The sequence below is a fragment of the Eucalyptus grandis genome, chromosome 8, assembly GCF_016545825.1.
Source record: "Eucalyptus grandis isolate ANBG69807.140 chromosome 8, ASM1654582v1, whole genome shotgun sequence".
NCBI lineage: Eukaryota > Viridiplantae > Streptophyta > Magnoliopsida > Myrtales > Myrtaceae > Eucalyptus > Eucalyptus grandis.
In genome coordinates this window covers 42,511,277-42,539,109 of record NC_052619.1, presented here as the reverse complement: position 1 = coordinate 42,539,109, position 27,833 = coordinate 42,511,277, and the positions used below count along the sequence as shown (strand labels likewise).

The 27,833-nt window shown below is 39.9% G+C and overlaps 2 protein-coding genes across 3 annotated transcripts in view; one reads left to right on the top strand and one right to left on the bottom strand.

Annotated features, from left to right (window-relative positions):
* Positions 1-755: 755 nt before the first annotated feature.
* On the top strand, positions 756-8,635 carry LOC104417215. Its single transcript, XM_039299976.1, has 2 exons — positions 756-1,105; positions 8,371-8,635. The coding sequence occupies exons 1-2, from the start codon at positions 756-758 to the stop codon at positions 8,633-8,635; spliced, it is 615 nt and encodes a 204-aa protein (XP_039155910.1).
* Positions 8,636-14,351: 5,716 nt separating this feature from the next.
* Positions 14,352-27,833, bottom strand: part of LOC104414498 (F-box/kelch-repeat protein At1g57790) — a 31,553-nt gene continuing 18,071 nt past the window's right edge. Inside the window, exons 1-2 of one of the 2 annotated variants that reach the window (XM_010025640.3) lie at positions 16,061-16,354; positions 14,352-15,657 (exon numbers count right to left, since the gene is read on the bottom strand). In XM_010025640.3, coding sequence (XP_010023942.2) covers positions 14,529-15,657; positions 16,061-16,074 — 1,143 coding nt within the window. In that variant the 5' untranslated portion in view covers positions 16,075-16,354 and the 3' untranslated portion in view covers positions 14,352-14,528. Of the gene's footprint in view, positions 15,658-16,060; positions 16,355-27,833 lie in introns of those variants that run through there. The other variant, XM_018861038.2, reaches the window with a different exon arrangement.

Below are 27,833 nucleotides of genomic sequence, written 5' to 3'. Positions count from 1 at the left end.
GATTGGGCGAGGCGGCCCGAGCCTGGACCGAGCCGGGCCGCGTGATGCAAACCAATCGGGCTAGGCCTGAAGTGCAGGCCCAGTCCGATCTGCATTTTTTCAAAATAAATAAAGCGCACAAGCCCACACTAAACTAGCCCAAACCTAGCTTTGAAACTGAAATACCTAGCCCGGAATGCTCAAAACCCTACCCGACGGGGCCTTCGCCCGACTTGGCCAAGACCCGGTTTGCCTCCTCTCTCTCCTACTGTGTTGCAGCGGCGAAGCGGCGGGTGGCGGCAACAACGGGCTTGATGGCGGTGGGCAGTGGCGAAGACGCAGTGTCTACGAGGACAGGCGGCAATAGTACTAGTGCTACGACGGCGGCAGAGGGATCGAGGTGCTGGCGATCGCTGCGACGTCGGCGTTGGGTCACGGACAAGGCCGGAGTAGAGGCAGAGGCGCGGCGGCCGACAGCGCAGAGGCATGAACCGATGCGGAGCTCGCTCGGTGGTGGAGCAACAACCAATTTAGATCTGTCGTCGTCGAGACTCAACGGTGATTAGTGTTAGCACTTGGAGGCATGTGGCGGCTCAGCGAGACGAGGCACGGCAATGACTGCCAAAGACGCGGCCAGGAGTAGCAACGCGGAGGCGCAGGCCTGCGTGAGGTTCATTAGGCGATGTAGCGATGAACAACTCATATCTATCTTCGTCGGGACTCAGAGGTGACTAGCCGAGGCACGGTCGAGGCGCAAAGTGGCTCGGCGATTGGTTATGGCGTCGCAGGAGGGTGCTCATGCAAAGGTGCCGCTGCAGTGGCAGTCTGGCAAAGGGGAGCAACGAACTAGCAGTGGCGGTGGCGGAGGTGTAGGCACGGGCGGCGGCGCTCGGAGGCAACAATGTGCAAGCGGTGGTTCAAACGGCGTCGGGCAGGTGGGCGTTGGCTTGGCCGAGGGCTGCAACGGCGATGGTGTCCGGAGCTCTGGCAACCGCGAAATAGCAGCTGCAGTCGTGGAGTCCCCGGTGTCGCTCGAAGGGTGGTGGCTCAAACGACGGCGTGGATGGAGGGTGGTGACAACTCGAACGGCGTCTCTAGTCCTACCGGATCTGACCTCCTCCACACGGTGCCTTCAAATCTAGGTTCTGGGTCGAGTGGCAACAGGGTCGGCGTCGGTCGAGCGCCATTGCCGGCGATTGCGTTTTTCCTCGAGCATTCTCTCTCTCTCTCTCTCTCTCTCTCTCTCTCTCTCTCTCTCTACTCTCTGGTGCTCTTTTTTTTTTTTTAGGGTTTCACTCGCGAAGATGAAGGAGGGAGAAGGCTGGCGTGGGCCAAGCCAAAGGGGAAACAAGCCTGGGTCACGCAAGGGAAAAAGAGTTTTTTTTTTTTTTTTAAGGGTTTCACTCGCAAAGATGAAGGAGGGAGAAGGCTGGCGTGGGCCAAGCCAAAGGGGAAACAAGCCTGGGTCACGCAAGGGAAAAAGAGGCATTTTTTTCTTTTTCCTTTTCTTTTCTTTTTTTTTTGTTATTTTTCTTTTTCTTTTTTTTTTTTTTTTTTTTTTTTTTTTTTCTCTTTTCTCTTTTTCTCTTTTTCTCTAACTTTTTTTTTGTATTTGAAAACAAAAATTAGATGTCAACAGCTGCCTCTCTTTAAATGTAGCCTCGAAGAGGTTGCATTCAAAGATAGAAGACACCTACATTATTTCGGTGGTAGAGAGACTCTAGGTGCATAGGCACGCAGCAAATCAACGAAAATGACTCATAATTATGGAAGCGTGTCTTGTCAATAAGAGGAAGAAAGACTCAGGGCTATAGAAGCCCACCGGGTCATAAGAAGAGAGAAGACTCCTGGCTATAGAAGCCCACCAGGTCATAAGAAGAGAGAAGACTCCGAGTTACAGAAGCCCACCGGGTCATAAGAAGATAGAAGACTCCTGGCTACGGAAAGCCCACCAGGTCATAAGAAGGGGGAGAAGGACTCTGAGTTACGAAAAGTCCACCGAGTCATAAGAAGGGGGAGAAGGACTCCGGGTTACGGAAAGCCCCACCGAGTCATAAGAAGAAAGAAGACTCTAGGCTACAGAAGCCCACCAGGTCATAAGAAGAGAGAAGACTCCGAGATACAAAAGCCCACTAGGTCATAAGAAGAGAAAAGACTCCGAGCTATAGAAGCCCACCGGGTCATAAGAAAAGAGAAGACTCCAAGATACAAAGTTCTCCGGGTCATAAGAAGAGAGAAGACTTCGGGCTTCAGAAGCCCACCGGGTCATAAGAAGAGAGAAGACTTCGGGCTACAGAAGCTCACCGAGTCATAAGAAGAGAAAAGACTACAGGATAGAAAGTTGTCCGGGTCATAAGAAGAGAAAATACTCTAGGATACAAAGCTCTCCGGGTCATAAGAAAAGAGAAGACTCCAAGATACAAAGCTCTCCGGGTCATAAGAAAATAGAATACTCCGGGCTACAGAAGCCCACCGGGTCATAAGAAGAGAAAAGACTCCAAGATACAAAGCTCTCCAAGTCATAAGAAGAGAAAAAGACTCTGGCATACAAAGCTCTCCGGGTCATAAGAAGAGAAAAAGACTCCAGGATACAAAGCTCTCCGGGTCATAAGAAGAGAGGAAGACTCCGGGATACAAAGCTCTTCGGGTCGTAAGAAGGGAGTAATGAGGTCTCACCATGTAATAACGGGTTTCGACCGGGTATGATAGTCTCACCGTGTACGAACGAGTTTTGACCGAGCTGAAAATAAATGGCTTGAGGAAAGCCCATGAATCTTTGTAGAAGACATGGTTTAAGGTAAACCATGAATCTTTGGAGATGGCATGGTTTAAGGCTGACTGTGAACCTTCAGAGACGACATGGTTTAAGATTGACCATGAACCTTTGGAGATAACATAGTTTAAGGCTGACCATGAACCTTGAGAGACAACATGGTTTGAGATTGACCATGAACCTTTGGAGATAACATGGTTTAAGGCTGACCATGAACCTTTGGTTTTAGGGAAGCACCCGCTAACCCCTTGAAAATTGCATGGCTTCACTAAGGGATCTTGTCAAATTCAACTTGAGCAAATGTCATTAGAGACATCATCAAGAGATGTATTGGCAATATTGCAGCATTACTTAGACAAGCTAATTAAGCTAAGTCCGACTGCTTTAGAAAAACATTCGATTTGAATCAGTATCATGTGGCGCAAAACTGTCATTTTGTTCGGAAATGTATCATTAATCATCAAATTCTCCGAGAGTCAAGTTCTTATCATAACAGCTACGACTCATAAAAAAAGGCTCATTAAGCATGCCAAACTAGAGCTTCTTAGTCAGAAAGGGTTTCTCACACATTCTCAATAAAATGGCTGCTTGATCCCATCCATTCGTGTGGGAAGTAACTGATTGCTGAGGGTATCTCACATAACCCGTCTCAAAGGCTTTCGAAACATTCGCAATGAGCACAATCTAATCGATAAAAAAGGTCTTTTGAAATGACCGCAATATAGGCTTGGTTAGGGCTGACACAAAGGAATTATTGCTTTTAGGCCAATAAAGGAACATTCGTCACTATCTTCAACGGGTTTACAAGTCGAGAACTTGGAAGATAAGACAAGATAAAATTACTTCAACTCCTTCAAGTAGTAGCTTCTTGGTGGTATTCTCATTTTCACTTAAACCATCCCAATTAGAAGAGACTTCGAAAGAGGGTTGTAATGTTGGCTCGGGCAAAGCTTGAAAGGCTTAAAATTTTCAAGAGGGTTTTTAAGAGTCGGTGATCATCATGGCATTGTGACCAGATCACTCGATCTTTCGAAATCATTTGACTTTTGAAACACAGCACATCTTGAAAGTCCCTTGACCACTCTTTTATGCATGGGAGCTTTGCTCCTTTTTCTAATGTCCTTTGCTCTTGCGATGAATTTTTTTGCGCAAGCACTTGGACTTTGATAATTTTTTCTCCCACATAAGATGCAACTTTTTGGCTTTTTTTTTTTCTTAACGGGCATTAGTCTTGCTTTTACCAGGCACACTGTTTTTTTATGCCTCCTAGTTTGTCATACTTTTTGCTTTTTGAACTCTTGTAGCTCTTATTACTTTCGAGATGCTTTTCACATTTTCTCGTGACTGTAAATTGTATTTTGTCAATTCTTATAACTTGCCCCAATGAAGGGAGATGATCACCGCTTGGGGTTCATAAATGAATAATCAAGCCAAAATTGGTTAAAGCAATGGGTATCGGTGTTTGGGTAGAGAAAGAAATGCTATTCTTCATCTTGGGATTAGTCAAGTTCTAATGATAATTCCTCTGAAGCTATCACCATAAGATTGATGCAAGTGAAAGCAATAGGATCTTTCTCAATCTTTCGCTCTATAACATGATTGTAACCTCCTATGCTACCCCAAAGTAGGGTCATCCTCGACAGGGTTACTTTGAAGGATCATCTTTATTTGGCCCAAAAGGGTAGCAAGATGTCAGCTCGGTGCTTGAGATTGATGAAGGAAATGCCTTTATCATTTCGATCTTTGCACTCAATGCGAATGAATCTTTCGTCCTAAAAGAATGTCGCATTTCACTCAACTCTCAGAAGTATTTAAAGGATGTGTTTGAAAATGGCTTGCGTTTCTTCATCCTAAGTGCTTCTTATTTGGCATGGTTAACGTCTTCATCTAACTCTGTCAAGATAATCTGAGTAGATTAATCTCCATAAGGAAATTTGATTCAAAATGAATAATCCACAAAACAATAAAACAATTTTGAGATAAAAAGGATGCTCAAAAAGTTTGTAGAATTTTTTTTCAATTATTCATTTATGTGCTTGTTTCTAGGAAAGCGCCAAAGGTTTTTTTTTTTTTTATAAAGAAAATTCTCTGTTTCTTTTTCTTTTTTCTTCTTTTTTTTTTTTTAAGGAAAACAATGAGAAGAAGGGTACTTACCTGCGGCATGGTGACTCGGTAACCCTGTAGAGAATGTGAAAGAATATGTTAGTGAAAAAATCTTTAGGGATTGAAATGTTGGAAACGATACATTATTACCCTTCATTCGCTTTCATCCTTTAGGCGCTAACATCTCTTGGATTCACCTTCGTGGATATTTGGTAACTCGACAATACCCTTCCGTTGCATTTGCCTTTAAGTGTTTGACATCTTCCTGATTCCTTGGTAGAAGGCACCGCTTCTACGGTCAATGCACAAACTTTTTATCACCCTATAAGAAGGGTAGATGAAACAAGTTATCTCCATTCTTAGTTAGGTTCAATTGAGGAACGATACATCATTCTTGATGAATTTGACAATGTTGTTTCAACACACTTCATTGGTGGGTAGGAGACGTTTTTCTCTAAATCAAACGTTGTTCTCCCACTCTTTATTTGACAAATCTTTGTTCTGTTCAAGTCTGTCCTATACCAAAGAAAAGGATATGTCATTTTTTATACTAAAGAGAGTCAAGTTTAGGAACGAAATGCATCCCTTTTCAAAGTCGGGCAATCAACATCCCAAGGTGTCTCTTATGGAGGAAGGGGTAATATCCCTTTGTTTTATTTGAGTCTTTCTTTGTTTAAGATGAACATGACTTAATAACGTTCCATCGCATTTGTTGGAGCGTTACAAAACTTGGTACTCTTAATGTCTCATTGACAATGAAAAGAAAGTCATGTTAGAAACGGTATCAGAAACATGTAATTGGAATCGAAACAGTTTACTCTTCCTTCGAATTCGCCTTTTTGGACGCTTGGCAACTCCTTTCATTTGTCTCATCATGCAAAGTGAACGAGATCGATGGGATATTTTGGCACGTAAGGCATTTGCGCCATTTCCCTTCAAATAAAGAAATTTCCTAGAATAGAACTCAACTTCGTTCCACTTTTATGGAAGATTGGCACCGACGAAGCGTTGACACATGCTTACTCCTTGAGTTCTATGAGCCCGAGAAAACGACCACGTGAAGAGAGGGCTTTAAGTAAAGTTTTTTTTTTTAAATTCATTTTGGAAGGTAGACGTAAAGGTTCGCTTGAAACACTTCTGAATTTTTTTTTAAAGGATGATTTTCATGAAGTTGAATTCCATCATAAAAAAATATGAGTCGCGTGATTTACAAAAGCATCAATTGGATTCACAATCAAAACCCAAAACGGAAAACATGGTTCTTAACAAGAATAAAGACAATGATAAAATACAAGAAACTCTTGCATAGATGAAAGTAAAAATCAATTCATGTCCTAACTCTATAATTCACTTCTTTATGTGGTCACCATGAGAATGTCAATGAGCATCATGCATAACCTGCAGAAAGACGACAATGTCAGTATGTGATCAATGAGGTTGCTTCTTACAACAAAATCAAGGCAACGATACATGCCCCATAATCCTTACTACGGGATCTTTGTATTTCGCCAAGATTTTATCATAAAAGAAGACATCATTTAAATAATCAATCCACGACCATCAATCAATTGTCCACTTTTATTCCAAATGTTCCGTATGCAAAAGTGGCATTAATTTTTATTTTTTTTTAAGAGATTGGTTTTATGATTTTACTCTTGCAAAAAATGAAGTGACTTCTATTTTGAGAAATCTATACAACATGCGATTTGCATTTTAGTCCCAAAATGTGAGAAGGAAAGAGTTTGATCAAAAATGCAATCTTAATTTTTGTACCCCAATATATAATCGCAACTTGCGAGCCCTTTTTTTGGGTTTTTTTTTAATGTGATTTTGAGCCCATAACTAGGAATTTAAATAAAATCATGTGTTCAACAGGGACAAATCAAAATGTTTAGAACTTGCATTCAAATGCTTACTTGTCAAAAGTGATTGCCAATTTTTCAATCATATGCCTACATCACCAAGGGTATTCAATTGATTTCGCGAATTTCAAGATGAAAATGCAATACAAAATGAGCAAATAAAAAGGAAAACGATACTTACAATGGGTTTTGACCTTTGTCTCTGTTTTTTTTTTTTCAAGTACACAGACATGCACATGGGATGTGGTTTGATTTCTACTCTATTCAGCTCAAAATGAAGCCATGGGATTACAAGACTGAACCAACATGCTTGCGACTAGGTCGTGTTACCCATGAATCCGGCTTCGTCAAAGAACCGACCTGTGTCGCACGATTGCAGACCAGGCTGGGTACCTTTGACATGAAAGAAATTTCGAGGGTAGAGATAGGCGACTCGTACTATATGGTTGTAGTCGAAGTGGTATCCACCTCAACACCATCCTAGGTGATCCTATGCGGCCCAAGTCCGGCGGCAAGTTGTGCGTGCTAAGGTGTAGTGCAATGCAAAGGATACATGCACAACAATTTATAGGCAAGCAACACTTCATATATAAAAATAAACAATACATTCCTACACCTCCTTGCAAAAATATTTTTGAACAAGATTAATTTTGGCCTAATTCCTCTAAGGTTTAAAACCAAGTCCCTAGTGGAGTCGCCAAGCTGTCGCGACCTACCCTCGAGGGGAGGGAACAAGTTTAGAGATATTGCCTAAAGGACAGGCCTAAGGCCCATGATTAGGAGTGGGCTTTCCCAAGCCCATACCCTACGTGACATTGAGATATTCTTTAGGAATTTTTGCACAAAAGGAGTCGCCACTAGCCTATCAGGATCGGCTAGAAACCAAGTGAGACATAGGAGTGTACCTCACTTCCTACGCAACTAAAGAATCTAGGGTCGGGGACTTGATTACACTAATTGATCAATTAATGCTCTTTCGGTACCTTATCTTGTTCATTTTAACAAAATGATTTTTAGCAGGCAGTTTGGGTTGATTTTATACCTATCCACTAACATATGAGATGATCATGCAGGTGCGCAATCATTAAAATAACAATCATAGCTACCAAGATGCTAATTGCCATAAAATTAAACACGTGCAATTAAACATAATAAATATGTAAACTAAACACATGATCCAATCAACATACGAGCAAATAGAGGTCTAATTACACTAAGAATGCAAAACATAGCAATTCCCAATCAAACCCTATATTTTTGGATTTTCGAATTTTTTTATTTTTTTATTTTTTAAAATATTATTTTAATATTATAATAATATAATATATTTAAAACGAACCGAGTTGGATCCTCGGTTAGTCTGACCCGATTCGATGAAAAGGGCCCGAGATCGGGCTAGGCAGCCCGAGCTCAGACTGAGCCGGGCCACGCAATGCAAACCAACCGGGCTGGGCCTGAAGTGCAGGCCCAGTCCGGTCTACTTTATTTTCAAAATAAATAAAGCCTACAAGCCCACACTAAGTTAGCCCAAACCCAACCCCAAAACTGAATTACCCGGCCCGGAATGCTCAAAACCCTACCCGACAAGGCTTTTGCTCGACCTGGCCAAGACCCAGTTTGCCTCCTCTCTCTCTCTCTCATGCTATGTTGCAGCGGCGAAGCGGTGGGTGGCGGCGGCGACGGGCTTGACGGCGGCAGCAACGCGGCGAGCGACGACAGCAACGCAGCATCTGCGAGGACAGGTGGCGACGGTACTGGTGCTGTGACGACGGCAAAGGGATCGGGTTGCTGGCGGTCGCTACAACATCGGCGCTGGGTCACGAACAGGGCCGGAGCAGAGGTGAAGGCGAAGTGGCCGGCAGCATGGAGGCACAAACTGATGCGAGGCTCACTTGACGGTGGAGCGACGGCCAATTAAGATCTGTCGTCGTCGAGACTCAGCGGTGACTAGCGTCGATGCTCGAAGGCACATGGCGGCTCAGCGAGACGGGGCATGGCGATGACTGGTGGAGACATGGCCAAGAGCAGCAGTGCGGAGGTGCGGGCTTGTGCAAGGTTCGCTAGGCGGTGGAGTGATGAACAACTCATATCTGTCTTCGTCAGGACTTAGAGGTGACTGGTGGAGGCGCGGCCAAGGCACGCGGTGGCTCGGCAATTAGTTCTGGTGTTGCGGGAGGGTGCTCGTGTAGAGGTGCCGATGCGGCAGCAATCTAGCAAAGGGGAGCAGCGAACTAGCTACGGCAGTGGCGAAGGTGCAGGCGCAGGCGTTGGCGCTCGGAGGCAACAGTGCACGGGTGTCAGCTCGAACGGCGTTAGGTAGGAGGGTGTTGGCTTGGCTTAGGGCTGCAACGCGATGGTGTCCGGAGCTCTGGCAACTGTGAAACAGTAGCTGCAGTTGTGGAGTCCTAGTGTCGCTCGAAGGGTGGTGGCTCAGATGACGGGGTCGACGAAGGGCGGCGACGGCTCGAACGGCGTCTCTAGTCCTGCCGGATCTAACCTCCTCCACACAACGCCTTCAAATCTGGGTTCTGGGTCGAGCAGTGGCGGGGTCGGTGTCGGTCGAGCGCCATTGCCGGCGACGGCATTTTTCCTCGAGCTCTCTCTCTCTCTCTCTCTCTCTCTCTCTCTCTCTCTCTCTCTTTTTTTTTTTTTTTTTTTTTTTTTTTTTTTTTTAAAGGTTTCATGCGCGAAGATGAAGGAGGGAGAAGGTTGGCATGGGCCAGGCCAAAGGGGAAACAGCCTAGGTTGCGCAAAAGAAAAAGAGGCATTTTTCTTTTTCTTTTTCTTTTCTTTGTTTGTTTTGTTTTTTTTGTTTTGGTTATTTTTCTTTTCTTTTTTTCTCTTTTTCTCTATTTTTTTTTTTTTGTATTTGAAAACAAAAATTAGGTGTCAACAGTGGTAATTGATAACTATTGTTTAAGTGATAACTATCATTTTTCTGCCATAATGTGCATTGATGGTCTATTTTCATTACAAAACTCCAGCAGTTGACACGGGTTTATACAGTTCAAAGGCATCACCTAATTACAAGTGTAGGTTGAAAATTTAAACCATGATATCAACATGTCTGTTAAGTTTGATATGTGAGTTATTCTTACTAACGAACTTTAGCTTTAATCCTGCGCAACGTGCAAGCCTAATAATTAATGTAACTTGATTCAAGTTGTGATCTTACCCTTAATATGAGAAAATCAATTGCAACATGCACAAGATCAATGTCGACAAAAGAACTCATGTCAGTCCCCATCAGAAAAGATGCATGAACTCCACTCCACCATTCAAAGAGACTACAATGATTTGAGCAATTGTATTATAAATCAAATTAAGTATTCTTTCAATGTTTTCCTTTTCTTTGAATTTCTTTCAGTGATTCAATTAAATAATTGGAAGACTAAGCATCTTGTAGCCAAATCACGCGAGAGTCAATCACCTCTAAAGTGGTTGATCTAATTGTAAAAGGATCACCTATGTTTGACAAAGTCACCAATATGATTCTCATTGTAGACAAACCTCTAAAAAACTTGAGTTGCATTACCTAGTTATTGCATACTTTTTATTGAGAAATTTTCCACTATTAGCATATTGGTGGCCCTACAGTAAGGGCTCATCAACCTTAAATTTCGGGGGCCATAAGTGGTAAGTGATAACTATTGTTTAATGTGACATTTTGTAATGGGTGTTGGACCTTTTGGTTTTGTCCAGGAGAGCCACTAGCATTGATCACATCGATAGGGGAATGGTCATGTATCGTGGGTTAACTGGTGGTTGAATTGGGTTGCTCTTTCTTATTTTGAAGAATTTGCTGATAGAGATTAGAGAATGAGTGCATCGATGGTCTATTTTCAAATGATTAAATAGACCGTAGCTGATTCTATGGAATAGATGGAGAAACGGTAATTCATGATGGTTATTCCTTTGTTGCACAGGCTATAGCAATGAGGCCACACGGTGGGATCCATGCGATATATAAAGACCAGTTGGTCCATCAATTCCTATCATCTAAGGTTGAGACATTTTCTACATCCTGCCATAGTTTGATGGTGAACTTTCTAGGTTTGTCGCCGCAATGTAACAATTATTCCAAGATGAGAATTTACATGTGAACAAGTTTGCACTAAACTAAACGTGGCGGTAAATGAATAAGAGATTCATGTTAACATTTCATTTTGATTATATAAACCAAGCTATTGCTGAAAAGGTGGGAAGGTGCAACTATAATGCAGCTCTTGAAGATTTATGAATTAGAGGTTTAAGTTTGGTTCAGTTCTGCTGAATATTCATAAATTAGAGGTTTAACTTCCGTTCAGATCTGTTGCAAGGTTGGAAATGTGCAACTATAGTTAGGTTCTTGAATATTTATCAATTAGAGGTTTATGCTTTGTTCAAATCTGTTGCGAGGTTGGAAATGGGCAACTCAAGTCTGCTCTTTAAGATGGAAAAGAAGCGTCAACAGCTCGACCTCAGGAATAAATCTAAAAACTAAACCTGTAGCCCCTTCTGATTTCACTGATAGGGAGGGAAAGGGGAAGGAGACGAGGCAAGTGCTGTTTAGGTGACGAGATTCACATAAATTACTGCAGGTGCATGATTTTAACATCTACATTGTGTTAAGTAGTAAAGGGTTTGACCTGCTTCTTGAGCAATCCAAACGCAATCTCTTATTCAAATTTTGTAAAACCTTTACCATTGCACCTTGCCCGTGATCTCAAGAAATGAGAGAATTATCTTTCTTTAAAATGCAATACTCCATCAATATATAACCTTAAGATCACCGAATTTTGTGTTTTAGGTATTAGAGACCTTAGTACTGGCTTACATCAATGGTTTTGGACCAGCAATAGAGTGGGAAAGAGAGATTCCTATATTGGTAAGAATTTTTGCTCATGTTATATTTTTAAAGCAAATGTTCTTTCTTTCATCCAGCTTATATTTGTCAAGGTGATGCTCTCATGGCAATGGAATAGTTTGATGAAGCTGAGAAGTCCTATTCCACGTCGTTATGGATAGATACCTCCATTCGTTGTTCCAAATCATTCAAGGTATGTTTTACTTCTTGAGTTTGACCAGAGCAGTTATTTTCTGGTTTCTCATGTTGTCAGTTTATTAGTGTCAAATTTTTGTAAGCTCTCCTCTACAATATATGCTATGAGTGGACATCTAGTTAAAGGGTGTATTTCTACTATTAAGGATCATCTTTTGATGATATGAGTTATAGTTCTTAGAGGTTTTTTCCATTCTTTCATCATTATGATATGATAGTTTTATGACCATGTGTGTCTACTTTAACAATTCTCTGTTGACATGAACACATTGATTTGAAATTTACTTGTAAAAGCTGTATTTATGATTTGGCAATAATTCAGTGATGACTTCTGATTCCTCACTCTTCTTTTTCTTTACCTTTTCTTATTCCTTTTTCCACAAGATCGAGTTGAAAGGCTTCAATAGAAACTAGCTACCATAGATAAGCCGAAACAAGTTGTGTTGTTTACGGGTTTGTTATTCCTTACAAATCATGATGCTTGATTGACTCGCTTTGCATAACCCACCTATCATGGTGACTAGTGAGTGCCATGAAAGTGAAGTCCTTAGCCGTAGTTTAGTGATCATCGTAATTATCAGTGAAGCCATTTTTTTGTTTGCCTTATATCCGCTTGTGAAGCAAGTAATAAAGAGGACTCGTTTTCGAGATTCTTCTTGTGTAAACATTGCTTCACTTTTACCAATGGTTTGAGAACTGAGATCTTTTTTTATTAGTCCTCACCGATGTGCAGGATTTGGGAGGCATTGGTGTGATTGGGTACTTCCCACAATTGATAAAGGTTACACGCTTAAAATGAGCATCCCATGGAATGAGAGGTACTGCTTTTAGGTGAGTTCCTCGGTTCTGTTACTTCCTTGTATTGTGTCAGCTAAGTGAAGGGATTTGCAGAAGACATCTACATTATCTATTCTGTTGCACGTTCCCCCTTTTTCTATTAAGAAATAGATGATAGGCAAGTGCTAGAGAGACACAATTGAGTATTTTATACCTAATGAATGATTTAGACAATAGGTATCTAAGACAAAGCAGTTGACTTTCATGTACATTGCCTTATGTAAACTCCTAATTTGGTTGCTTCCATGAGAGAGAGGTGACTGGAAGGTCCCTTGCATTCTCATGTTTGTGGTTCAGCAACGAAATGATCAAAGGCTCTCCATCAAATGCAAGACTCTCATGCATGTGTAGCTATTTCCGCATAATTAGTGTCGTAATAAGTGGAGAGCACACTCATGCTCATATGCTTTGCACTCCTTTTCTTTTTGAGAAAATTCTAGGTCTACCAAAGAGGCGTCCAGCGTTAACCTACTATCTCTCAGTTTAAGGATAAAATCTGTGAGAGCATCCATGCATTGCAATTCCTGTAAGTGCAGTTTATGTTTCTTGTAAGCGGGGCCAATGAAGAGGAAAAGCTTTTGGGTTTTTGAGTTTTTGTTGTGACCGCATAAGTTTAGCTGGTGGAGAGATCAGGTATCATCCCCTGTTGCAGATGCTCATATAAGGTAGAGAGCAATTTGTAAGTTATGCTGTTATTAGTTATATAAGATACTATTTGACCATTCTCACTATAACAATATTAATCAACAGCATTTGCGGTTGCCAATTCATCCACGTTTTACTTTGACTCCGGTACTTCACTCTAGTGTTATCAATAAATGACTTTCGATTGTTTCTAATAATGATGGAGTTGGCAAGTCACTAGACCGTCAAGTGTCCATGGTAACCCCACCTGATGAAAGGATGCAACTCGGATTTTGAGTCAAGACCAAGTCAAGACCGGTCAACTTGGCAGGAGGTACATCGACGAGACCTCCACTTAAGCTATCATTTTGAGGAATTATTAAAAGACTAAGCATCTATTAGCCCTGTGGACAGTTTGACCGTCACATGTCAACGCATACCTTAGTTGTCATGATGTGTTGCCATTTATTATGACCGATCGATGCTTATAGTTTGGTCATCATCTGTCAATCCTCACCCAACGGACAAGAACTTTTTACCCCTATCTAAACTTCATTAGTTTCCACCATCTCCAAACTACGACTTAAGCATCTAACGGCCAATCAGGGCAATCAACTTAGACGCCCTAACCTATGTTCGTGGTTACAGCTCCAATTTGTGGAGGAAGCCTTAACAAATTCTAGGATATTTACACTTCATAGCTAGAACTTAGCTATATGAAAAGAATCGAAGCACAAAATGTTCATTGAATCAAATATATAAACATTGCAATTAATCATTCAAGATTGGCGAGATCCTTATCAACAACATGGATATTTACTAATTTCAGTGGCCATAATGATTTGCTTTTCATTGGTTACTAGAAAATGTATTTCACTTGAAATGTGTAGTGTAGAGATTCAGATAATCCAGTTGAATATCCCCCTTTCATGCGAGTGACGTTCTTGCAGAATTCCTTGTGGTCTGTGGATCTAATGTAAGGCCTAATGAATAAAAAGAGAAGAAAAATAGTTAACCCCACTGAAGGAATCAATATTATTTTCAACCCTTCATTTTTTCCTTGTTCAAAGTTCAAACCCAATGTTTGCCTTCACTCTATTTTGTTTTTGTGTAGAACAGACATCCAGACAGCTAATACCAAAATATCGTCAATATTAAGTGTAAAATTCGAAGCATTGAAAGCACAAATTCAGATGTCAGTACAATTTTACTTCCAATGACCTAACAATTTCATCTTTATAAAATGAATTGCTAACTTTTTGGACTAACCGTGTCTCTATCGCTTGATTCCACTAATCTGCTCACTTCATCATTGACAACAAGCCAAACTTTTTAGCTGTGGCTTAAAAGCATGGTTCGATCCAAAGCGGAGGAGAAGATTTCCCTTGACATGCAGCTCGACCGTACCATCTTCGAGGTGGTATATTCCCATGCCTGTGTCTCCTCCATCTTCAGTAAACTGGGACGATGAGAGCCAGAAGTAAGTAAAATAAATACAATTTGGCTTGATGAGATGATCTTCATCGACCTCCAAAGAGAAGGAAGAATTGGTGTAGCCCAAGAAGAGGGATGTGTTCTCCAAGTTCTCAACTTCTGTGCACGTTTGAGTATCCAGGTCAATCTCGAGAACACGGAATCGAAAGGTTATGGTAGATGTTAGTTGTTCCCATTTTGACACAAACAACAGAGATCCTGTCGTTGATTGCACTAGATACACTTGATCCAAATCCCAAAGGGATCCTGAGGGATACTCATGCTCGAATTCTTGGAGTCTTTGCGGCACCTGGAAAACTACTTGAGCCTCAAACGGAGTTGGTCCGTCCACATCGCACCTCAATATCCTATCCTCATAATCGACAGCAAGAAAGGACCCCTTATAATATATGACATCATAAAATTCATCTGTGGGGGAGTTCACTGCCGTCCACTCCTCTTCACCGGATTTCCAAAGCCCTAACTGTCCAGTGTCATCCATGACCATGACCTTGTAATCTGGAGATGTAGTAGGGCTATCAGATAGGATGAACTTACGGACAAATTCAACATCAAAGAAAGGCAAATCTTCGATGTTGGGGAACTTATTCCAATTGGGAAGCTTAATAATATGACTGTAACGCGACATGGGATTCTTTAGCATGTGGAATTCCCCGTCTCTGCTGGTCATCAACACCCAACCTCGCGAAGAGAAATATCCATTCGCCATCACTTCTGGCAACAGCTTTTTGTGAACCTGCTGACATGAGAGGCAGAAAAACTCACGCCACGGCATCCCCTTTTTGTCTGTGAGCATCAACCATGGGACATCGCTCCTCTCTTTGACAGCCGCAGATTGCCACGAACGGCACACTGCTTGGAACGCCGATAAATTCTTCAGACAAAGGCGCTGGGAACATAGTTGTAACAACTCTTGTGGGAGCTCTGCCCAGTTTCTTGTCATACTAAGTTCAAAGCAGAATCCGACAAGAGAGATAGAAAATCAGAATGGAAAAGGATCAGGAAGACTTTCGGCTACCTCATTGTGCAATTAAATCAGGTTTAATATTTAAAGAATCTGCGTATCTCACACAAATCACATCAACACATGCCTCCTTGCACTCGTTTCCTTCAGAGAACATGCATTCCGATTTCTCTCAGACATTTCATCGAATAAGTGGCATGGAATTCGAGTAATGAACTTCCGCTCACGTAAGAGGCCAAGAATCACTATCAGGTCATCACCACAGGGTCAATGCACATTCGAAACACTGATGAAGCTTTAACCAGAGACGAATTTCACATGGGCCTCGACCACATTTCTCAGACTCGATTACCCATATTAACATTGAGAATCTACTCTCGTACCTGGTAGATGCCATGACCAGGAGCACCCCCGATCGAACTGAGAACCGGGATTCCCAAGAAAGTCGTCGCCGGTGGGTCGACGCTGCAGAGCACTGCAACTGCTGCGCCTTTAGAAACTTGAAGACGGGCGGTGATCGATGATGCCCCGGACACCCTTCGGAAACAACGGAGGAAAAGCACGAATGCGGAAGGATGTGTACAAACGGTGGAAGGCCGTCGTCGGCGAATGCCGCTGACTGGCCGGCGGACGGCGGATTTCTTGCTCGCGGGCGTCGCCCCTTGGGTGTTCGTCTGTCCTTCCAGAGAGAGTGAAATAACAAAGGGGATGGAGGATGGGCTCCACTTGTTTTACTGGCCAAACTAATGGGCTGAGTTTGGAGCCCAAACAGAATGGGCCAAATTAGATTAATATCTATGGGCTTCGGCCACAGTAATCTAGATGAACGGAACAGGCCCAATCAGATTGAGGCCTTTTCTACGGCGATTATTTATTATCCGTCCATCATTTTTTTTAATTGCCCCATTGATTTATTTATTTATTTTTGCACATTCACAAAATTCGGATTCAATTCGTCGGGAAAATTTCATGGGTTGAAAAGTTATAAACGCATGTGCGCATAAGGTAAAGGTTGCACGGAAGAAAAGGATGGGTTGAACAAAGACGTTTTGTTTTCGGAACTTGTTTTTTTGAAATAATAAGGTTTGTTAAAATTCATGAAGGGATTAATTTTATCATGATTGAATAGGTCGGCACATTTATTGGAAAAAAGGAAAGAAAGGATCCAAATTATTTTGGTGCTGATTAAGAATTGCCGGTGGTCCGCCTGTTTTCAACAACGATGACTTTTTAAGGAAAATTTTTATTTATTTTTTGGAAAAAAAACTATGGGAAAGTTTCAAATGGGTTTATCTCTCATAGATGGGGCAGCGTATGAATTGATTCGGAGCAAGTCCTTTTTCTTTTTTCCTAATAACTGTAAAGAAAACTTGGGCATCGTTAATTGTATGGTGGCAAGATTTGATTTAGGAAAATTTTAAAGTTGCAATATCGAGTACGGAGTATTAAAATTAGAAGATCTTATTAATTTTTCTTAATTTGTGTTGCTGCAATGGAATGGAGTACATAATATATCCTTGTAATTGAATTTTTTTATTAACTATCCAAAAAATCGTAAATGTAATATTACACTATTGTCAATTCAATTCTAAATTTTTTAATATTGCCAATTGAATCTATTAGCCAAATTTAGCTAGAAATCGCTAATATGAATGTTGTCTATCTTATATGGCACAGTTGGGATTAATATCGATAATTTGTAATAATATTTTAAATATTTTTTTTTGTATTTTGAATTTTTATTTCACTTATTATTTTTCCTTTATTGTTTTCTTTTCTTCCTTGTTTTTCCAACTCTGGCCAGTGAGTTCACTGACCAACCATCACTAGTCACAAGTGGGGGTCAGCAACCCCCACTTGGTTTGGGCAAGGACTAGGACACCCTCACTAGCCACACCCCTAGGTGAGGGGTTCATGGCCTCACCCAGACCAAGCAAGGGTCCCTAGCAGTCGTCAACGATTTTCGGCCAAAATCAATTAGATAGACTCAATTGATTAAACATGAAAAGGTTTAAAAATTATAAGATTCAAGACTCAATTGGTATAATTGCAATTGACTTAGTACTTTTTGGACAATTTTCCCAAAAACACAATATATTCCACTTTGAAAAAAAGAAAAAAAGAGAGCATTTGGAATCTTCTTGCACACTAGATCGATTCTAATCTATAAAGTACTTTTGAATTTAGATTCTCAGGTATTCTCTTTTGTTTTAAAAGATACGCTTTTACAAAATTAAAGGTCGTTGAACACTAACGTAAAGGGGGAAAATTTAATTTTTGTCTTATTTTGGTGGGTTTTATGAATTTCTATTTTTCTTAAAAGATATATAATTACCATAAGCATGTCTGAAAGGATCTGTGCTAATATTTAGTTTGAGCATTGATAATTCTACATTGAATAACCCTTAACTAACTAAATGTCTAAGAAAATATGTTTTTCCATTGTCATTATGTGGTTAAGGTGCATTTATAGATAATTTTGTTCGAGCATGCCACAGAGGTGTCGTGTTGTGTATTAGTTAAAATGAAGTGACATAGGATATTGGACAATATGTAGTTTGACACTAAGAAATCAAAAGAACAAGATTGCAAAGGAAAATTGTGCGCATGAGTAGAAAAATATGTGGAAAATTTGCATATGGATCTCTCCGATTCGTGAAAAGTCGCCTTGAGTATCTCAATTTCAATTCCAAACAATGATGCCAACCTTTGCCATAAAAGAAATATTATTCCACCTCTTATTTGTGATTATCTTGGAGGGTTAGAAACATAAATTAAGGATGATCTTGCCTCTTCTTTATCCCTTAATTAAATAGGAGAAAATTATTAAAAAATCATAAACCTATTATAATTGTATTAATGCAATCATAAATTTCTTTTTTTTTTTTTTACCAATTTAGTCATCAACATTTTACAATAGTGTTAATTTAATCCATCTAGTCAATTTTGGTCTGCCTGTAGCTAATGCTGACGAGGATGCTGATCGCTCAATCGATGTAGACCTAGAAAATTTGTTTATCATATTTTATTTTTAAGAAAATTTTATTTTATTAATTTCGACCAAAAATTTTATTAATTACTAATTTTTTTTTTTTTTCTTCTTTTTTTTCTCCTCTTCCTTATCTTCCATTTTTCTCCCACAGTGGCCTGCAAGGGCCGTGAAGCTCTCATCGAACCCTCACTAGCCACCATAGGAAAAGAAGCAAAAGAAGGAAGAAGAGAAAAAGAAAAGGAAAATTAAAAATTAATAAAAAATTCAAAGAAAATAAAATATTATTAAAAATTATCTATGTTAGCGTCAGTTGGTCAAAATTGATAGGATAGACTGAATTGGCATAATTGTAAAAGTTTTAGGATTGAATCGGCAAAAAAAATATAACTGAATTAACACAATTACAATAGATTATGACTTTTTTTTTAGTAATTCTCCTATTAAAATGAATATCGGTTCATGTTAACTATGTCCTAGAGACACTTCTCGTTATGTGTATTCATAACATAAAGGTTGAATTTTCTGATGAGAGAACAGTAACAATTCGAATAATGTCGAATCAACGCAGCGGAATAAAATAATCACCCTCTTGTGTAAACCTAGAAATCAATATAGTAGAGTAAAATAAATACCAAGCACGTAAACACAATACGATTTTTTTACATGGAAAGCCTCCTCAATGTGAGGAGATAAAAAAAACCACGAGACCGGAGTCCACTCAAAAATCTTAGAATGGACCTAGACTTAGAACCAGGGAGGAGGAAGTCAATTTTCTAAAGGTATACCTTCTCACAGTGGGCAAACAACTCCCGTTCAAGCCCTTTAGAGATAGCCTTTTAGCAGAAAACCACTCAGCCATTCAGTTCAAAGCCTAGAGACATTTAGAGATGTCATGATGGAAATGTTTCTAATCCACCCGAGCTGCATTTCTCAGAGGATCCTACCATGCTAGAGAAGAAAATGAGTTTAGAAAGCCATAGAGAAGTTTTTCATAAAGCACACACTTTACTTCTGAGGATTCTGCTCAACACATTACACCCTCCTTGCCTTATATAGACAATAAGAGGTTACAAACATACAAGGACCATGCACATGGGTCCTGGAACAAACAAAGGCACCGGAAACTTCCGGGAGGGAATTATTTGCATGCTATGAATAGTGATTGTGAACAGTACTTTCCCTAACTTAATGCTACAGTAAAAAGTGAACAGTAGCTTGCTACAGTGAAATTGTACGAACTCAGCGGTCTCATCCATACCAGTATTGTAGTCATAGTCGGAGTCATCCGAGCTGTGTACTGTCGCTAGGCAATGTTCATCATACTTTTGTTCAAGGGCTTCAAGGTCTTCTAGTGAGAGGATCTGATTCAGCTGATGTGATGAGGATGCTTCCTCGTGAGCCCAGTGGGATGCTTCTTCTTCGGCCTAGTTTGTGTATTCTCTTGAAGTGTCGGCAGGAATGCTTAGCTGAGGCCAATTGGACGGCTGTGCATAAAAGAACATGTCCATGCTTTGAGATAAGGACAAAGGTCCTGGATCATAGGGATCTTGAGAAAGAGGACCTCCCTAATGTGCATAGGTAGGGGTCTTGAGTAGATTGGACAATATCATCTGCACTTGTCATTTCATGATCTTGAGATGATGCAGCTTGTCTACATTGCATGAATGTTTCCTTAGCTTCTGGTGCTAGGTCATAATGATCCCATGCAGTGGATACATTATAATTCCATGCATCTTCAGGAATGGTCTTGTTCTCCTAGCACAAAATTCTCTGGAATTCTCGGTACTGATGTTCACAACATTTAACAGGTCCTAGATAAGATTTGTGAATCCAAGCTTCTCGACTGTCCAAGTGAGGTTTATAAGATGTGGTTCCTATATCTTGTGGGGCATTGATAATGCTGTCATTATTTCTGAAAAAATACCATGGTCGTCGGAAAAACAAGATGGTATGGACTTTAGGATTTGGTGTCATGGTTCTCAATTCTTTTTCCAAGAGGTGTTTTTAGTGAGTAGGAGGATAGAACCAATTGAGAAAGTCTAAGAGATTCTTATCACTTTCTCTTTCGATGTTTCTTCCGAGTAAGAATATCCTGGTGAGGTTGGTAATGAATCTTCTGGTTGGAATTTCAATAGCTATTAAGTACTTATAGGTTAAGTACCATAATAACATCTTGAGTTGATCATTGAAATCATCTTCCTTCCAGATAAAAGGATGTATGAATAGATAATCTGAATTTAGCCTAAAAGGATAAAGAATCGAACCTCCATTGTCTCTAAACAGGTCTGTGTGGCATTGCCACATGAGATTTCCAAGGTTCTCCATGAGACTGTCATTTTGGATTTGTTGAATAATCTCCTAGGGATATTTCCAGCTTGGTAAATCTTTGATCTTCTCAATCTTGTATTTTACGCCGTGATTGAGTATATGAAAATCAGGTCTCTTGATGTACATGTTGATTTCAGCTGGTGCCTTTGGTCTTGACAAGAAATCAGCAAGCACATTTTTCTTTCCGGGAATGTGTTTGGTTTCAAAAGAATATTTTGAAAACCATTCAACCCATCGAAGCAGTTGAGAATTTGGGATCTGCTTTTGTTTAAACTTGGTCATCTAAGAGAAAGATGCCATGTCTAATTTTACCAAGAAGTGATGACCGATGAGATGGAATTCAAACTTTTTTATTCCATTTTTTACTGCCAAGGTTTCTTTAAAAGTGGAATGGTAGTGCATTTTAGCTTGAGAAAATTTTCACTTTTGTGAGCATAGAGGTGTCTCTTACCATCAATTTCTTCGAAAACCTCTCTATGACTTTCTAAACTCCTCTTCTTCTCCAGCCTGGTAGGATCCTCTGAGAAATGCAATTCAGATGAATTAGAAACGTTTCTATCCTGGCATCTCTGAGTGTCTCTAGGCTTTGAACTAAAGGGCTGAGTGGTTTTCTGCTAAAAGGCTGTCCCTGAAAGCTTGAACGGGAGTTGTTCGCCCACTGTGGGAAGGCATACTTGTAGAAAATTGACTTCGTTCTCCCTGGTTCTAAATCTAGGTCCATTCATAATTAGAAATATTTCCATCCTGGCATCTTTGAGTGTCTCTAGGCTCTAACCTAAAAGGCTGAGTGGTTTTCTGCTAAAAGGCTGTCCCTGAAGGGCTTGAACAGGAGTTGTTCACCCACTATGGGAAGGCATACTTGCAGAAAATTGACTTCGTCCTCCCTGGTTCTAAGTTTAGGTCCATTCATGGTATTAGAGCGATGGTTTCATTTGTAATATTATCCGTTCCATGCGCTTGGTAGGTGAATCTAGTGCTGAAAAGATCTCTTTACATCATGTCTACAGAACTAGAAATCCTTGAAGCACCCGTTTCTCTTGATCCATCTCATTCATCTTCAACCCCTTCCGAATTTCGTGTTTCCAATACTTCTGAGATCAATTATCTTTATGAAGTTTCTCTTAGCAATGAAACCAAGATTTCCGAAACCCAACTTCCTCTTATGAACCCCTACTCCGCTTTTGCTAAACCCACCTCATCATTTTCACCCATCCGCTCCATTCGTCAACTTATTCACCAAACCCCAAAGCAAGTAAAGGAGTACGTTCAGTCCTCCAAATTCAACCAGCACCCCTATTCCTGCTGCTGAAAAGGAGTATTTTGTTACTCTTCAGATCCCTCAAGAATTTCCCAAACAATGGACTCAACAGGGATATACTCATGTTTATTATGGTGCTGTTCGTCTTGCTCTCACCTTTCATGGTCGTAAAGGTTTGCCAGTTGTGGCAAGAATTGCGTTGTTGGATACTGGATTTGACAATTTTCGCAAAAAATTTCAATATATTTCACTTTTATTATTATGAGAATCAAAACTGCTCGTTTTTCCTTCCCCGCGAGTATAGCATGATGAGCCCAAGTTACGGCAGCTCCGGATGAAAGGAGAATAGGGGTATTAAGAAAAGGGATTTCCCGAGGATCTAAAACCCCAATCCTCCGATCTCTACCATAGGTGCCAAAGAAGAATGAGAAGAAGCCCGAAAAAAAAAAAGCAAAAAGGAACATAACCTCCGATACGATGAACGGAATAGAACCATATCGAGGTCCTAATTGTACGACTTTGGTATGATGTCCTTCCAACGTGGATTCACGTAGAACATCACGCCACCATACGAACATGGTATATAGGATAAATATGAGGCCCAAACTGAGAAGTGTTGCACCCCCTTGAAATGGATGCATAATGAGAAAGATTTCTGGATATACGCAAAAAACGGTCGATAATATCAGAATCTGATGAATCAGCCCGGGTCGGTTTACTAATGGGATGCCCTAATGTGTCACAAAAATTCGCTTTAGACAATGATCCAATCAGAGGAATATTTGGAACTATTGTCTCGAACTTCTTCATAGCATTGATTTTTACAATACCAACATACTTACATTAGTACTATTCAAAAAACTTTAAATGCTGGAACGATCTTTGTGAATTTGTATCCAAACTTCAACATCGCTCTTTTAGACCCCTAACTACTTTCTTTTTTAAAAGTCCAAGTCCAGCTCACTGGAGCCCCTCAAATTGCTGACTCTGTAGCGGCAACACTACATTACCAGATAGTTTATCGAATGCAGAACCATGCTCTTGATCTAAACTTTAACAATGGTAATGAAGATGCTTTGTTTATCTCCATGCAGAATGATCAGGCATCCTGCATCCATGTTCCTAGACAGATCCCGAAGGACATATTGGCTAAGCTCCTTCCAGAGACTTGGATCACCAACTATGAAAAGCTACACCAGCATAACAAGCCTTTCTAGTCTACGGACTCTGAGTTCGTCCGGAAAAAAGATGGAACTATTTCCATCAAGTTTGGCAAGGAAAAGGAAGAAAGTCCTTCAATCTTCTAGACCCTCTTTATGATTGAACCATGTGTTCCTGAATCAATTTTCGAGCCAGACCCAAAAAAGCTTGTTTGACATTTCAATAGTGATGGACATCCTGTCTATTACTACAATGCTCAGTATGGTCATTGTTTCTGGAATCCTTTTCGCCAATGTTCATATTGTACAAATTCCCTTGACAAGGTAGATCCTTTTGCAATGGTGGGAGATTCTACATAATCTCCTTAAGTTCTGCTACTACTTTAGTCTGAACTTTTCCCCTAGGTGGGGGATTCTTCTTCAGCATGGATTGCAAAGGAATTAGAAGTTTTGCAATATTTTGGACAAAATCCTTGAGATAATTGATTATCCCAAGAAATTGCTGAACTTGCTTTGTCGTGAAGTTATCTTTAGGAAACTTCCATAATTCTTGAGCAATATGTGGCCCTGAGTAGTATGTACCTTTGTTCAGGTGTATACCAAGAAATTCAATCTCTGTCTGAGCAATATTCATCTTTTTTTTAGAAAGCATGATGCCATGCTTTTTCATGATTTCTGCGAACTGCTCGAGAAGTTGGTAATGAGACTGCTCATCAAGGCTGTAGAGAAGGATATCGTCAATGTATACTGCTGCACTTGACAGGATTGGTTGGAAAATTCAACACATGGCCTTTTGGAAAAGGGATGGTGCTAGTTTTAAGCCAAAAGGAAGAACTTTCCATTGGAAGTGCGGTTTGGGATACAGAACCCTGTTTTGGTCTATCTTCAGGATGAATGCCCAATTGCCAAAATCCGGCTTTGAGGTTGAATTTGGAATAGATGTGGGCCTTGGATAATCCAATAAAAAGAGAATTTCTAGATGGTAAAGGGAATTTACCATCTTGAAGGAAAAGGTTAAGGGGTTGGTAATTGATTACCAGTCTCATTTTTCCTCTATTCTGCTCAGCACGTTTGTTGACATAGAAGGCTTTACAAGCCCATTGAGATTTGGAGATTTCAATAAGGCCTTGTTGCAATAGTTCTGAGCATTCCCTTTGAGCTGAAGCTAAGTGTTCTGGCTTTATTCCCATATAACTTGCCTTTGTAGGATTGATGTCTTCATTCCTTTTGAATGGAAGGTGGACAAAGTATTCTGGATTTTCCCATAAAGGGTGAGAACACTTTTATGCAAATTCATAATGGGATTCTGAACAAGATTCTAATAATTTCTGCATGATTGGGTCTAACAAACTCATTTGAATGGAAAAGAGTCTCTGGATATTAACGAATTCAGAGAATTGGTCTTTATACTTAAGACCTTTTCTAGGAATGATATGAAGCTGAGAGATTTGAGTCATGATATCCCAACCAATGATTAAGTCTTTGTTGGAAAGATTGGATCCAAAGATTTTTGTGGTTATGGAACACTAGGGAAAAATTGGACAGTACGGGAGTAGTTCTAACATTTGTGGAGAAAGTATCTCCTCAAGCTAAGTTGAAATATCGGAACATAAGGAGCCTAGTATTCTTCAGGGAGAACTTTGGTATCCAAGATTGAACAACTTGCTCCGGTATCAATGAGAGCAATAACAGTGATTGGTTTGGCAAACTTTGAGGTGATGATTTTTACAGGAAAATTGGGACAATGAGTTTGGCTTGAAAATATGTTAAGGCTTGGTTCTGGAGATGTGGGTGATATGTGAAAAATATCTTCAAACTCCGAATCTGACTCAGTTTCACTGGAAGTGTGATAATATGGAATGACACAAAGAGTTTGTTCAGATAGTTCTTCATCAGTAGAGAATAGTGATTCGATATCATTATTTTCAAGAGAAATACATGTTTCATTCTCAATTTGATGTATCAAATGATGCTGACCTTTTCTAGCTTGGGGACAATTTTTGGCAAAATGTCCTTTTTGATTGCAAATGAAGCATCGGTTTGACTTCTTATGGCATGTACGATCTTTCCTTTTGCATAGATATCTCAATTTCTTCTTTCTTCGGAAGTTCTTGTGGCCATGTTTGGATGATTTCTTTAACCATAACTTCTTGAAACAATGTTCTTCTCTAGCAAATACTAGAGGTACATAGCAGCAAAGACCTTAAGAACAAAATTATTGGCAATACACATGAATTTCACAAGAGATCAAGGATAAATCAGACCAAAAACGCAATTTTTGATAAATCCACAAAAAACCTAATGTAGGGAGCTTCAAACGAAAATCAAACCATTCAGATTCGAGAAAATTACGCCACGAACATGCTGACACAATTTCAGCTCAATCGGACCACGAATCGACCTCTAATGCCAGCTTGATATAAATCAGATATTGCCCAAACCCCTAGATTTTTTGCTTTCTCTTTTTCTCTTGTTACTATTTCCTTTTGGGCTACCACTTTATAAAGATAGTGAAAAACTTTATTTCTCCATATAACTTATCATATGGACTCAAACCTTTTTTGGGCTTGCAACTCATTGGGCTTCTTCCACATAGGAGTGAATTCAGCTAATAATTCTCCCCCTCACAAAAATGTGGAGGGATTCACCATCCCTGCTATCAATTGGCAATGTTCAAGCTTCTCTCTTTGTACAGTCTTCGTCATTATATCAGAGCCATTATGATTTGTATGAATTTTCCAAAGTTCCAACAACTTCTGATCTAGAACATCCCTTATCCAATGATATCAAATATCAATATGTTTCGATCTAAAATGAAAAGATGAATTCTTACCAAGATGAATTGCGATTTGATTATCACAAAATAACACATACCTCTTTTACTTGAACCCAAATTCTTCTAAGAACTTCTTCATCCATAGCATCTCTTTACTAGCTTCAGTCGCTGCAATAAATTCAGTTTCGGTTAGAGAAAGTGCAACACACTTCTGCAATCTTGACTTCCATGACACAGCTTCACCCACAAAAGAAATCAAATAACCAGAAGTAGATTTATGAGTATAAATATCTCATGCCAAGTCAGAATCTATGTATCCAACTAACTCAAGTTTCCTGGTCTCGAAACTAAGTTTCAAATTTGAAGTTTATCCGAAGATACCTCATAATCCACTTCACTGCATTCCAATGCTCTCTACCTAGATTTGACAAAGAGCAACTAACAACGCCAACTGCGTGCGCCAAGTCTGGGCGTGTACATACTAGCGCATACATTAAGCTTCCTACAGCTGAGGCATATGGAACAATTTCCATATCTTTCTTCTCTTTATCGGTCGTAAGATTTTGCTTCATATTTAACTTAAAGTGGGCAGCAAGAGGAGTATTAACCACTTTAGCCTTGTCCATGTAAAATTTCTAAAGTATCTTCTTGATATATTTCTCTTGCAACAAAAACAACTTCTTAGCATCTCTGTCTCGGGTAATTCTAATGCCGAGAATCTACTTCATTGAGTCCAAGTCTTTCATGGCAAAAGACTTGCTCAACTGTTTCTTTAATAACTCAATTCTTGAAGCATTCCTACCAAAAATTAGCATATCATCAACATAAAGCAAGAGAATAATAAAGTCATAATCAGAAAAAAAAATTGGACAAACACACAATTATCCAAGGAAGTTTTCTTATAGCCTTATTCTGTTATAACTGACGCAAACTTTTTGTACCACTGTCTCGATGCTTGTTTTAAGCCATAAAGACTTTTTTTTTTAATTTGCACACATAATTATCTTTTCCTTTCACCTTAAAGCTCTCAGGTTGTTCCATGTATATCTCTTCCTCCAAGTCACCATGTAGGAAGGCTATTTTAACATCCATTTGTTCAATTTCCAAATCTAGGGTAACTACCAAGCCTAGTATCACACAGATAGAAGACATTTTCACTACTGGAGAAAATATATCATCAAAATCAATACCATTTCTCTAACCGAATTCCTTAACAACCAATCTAGTTTTGTATCGTGGTTGTGAAGTATCTATATACCCACTTGTTCTTCAAAGCTCTTTTACATTTATGTAACTTCACCAACTCAAAAGTATGATTATCATAAAGTGACTACATTTCATCTCGCATAGCATTAAACCAATTGCTTTTGTACTCATATTCTATTGCTTTTGCATAGCACTCTAGTTCACCTGCATCAGTCAATAATACATACTCATCTTTAGAATACTTAGTAGAAGGTCGTCGGTCTCTAACGGATCTCCGGATTGGAACATCCAGTGGAACATCTAATTGAGTCTCTGGTTCAGGAATATTATTATCTGTTTCAACATGTTCAGGACCATGTGCGTTATTTGGACCATTGACTTCCTGCTTTCATCAACCTGTGTGGGAATATTTGTAAGAGGAACTGGATCCAAATCA

What these genes read in the sequence shown, in the direction of transcription:
- LOC104417215 (XM_039299976.1), top strand. Translation starts at nt 756, where the DNA reads ATGGCGTCGCAGGAGGGTGCTCATGCAAAGGTGCCGCTGCAGTGGCAG. An exon ending in GATCTGACCTCCTCCACACG is followed by an intron (nt 1,106 to 8,370) that starts GTGCCTTCAAAT and finishes GCTATGTTGCAG; the next exon opens with CGGCGAAGCGGTGGGTGGCG.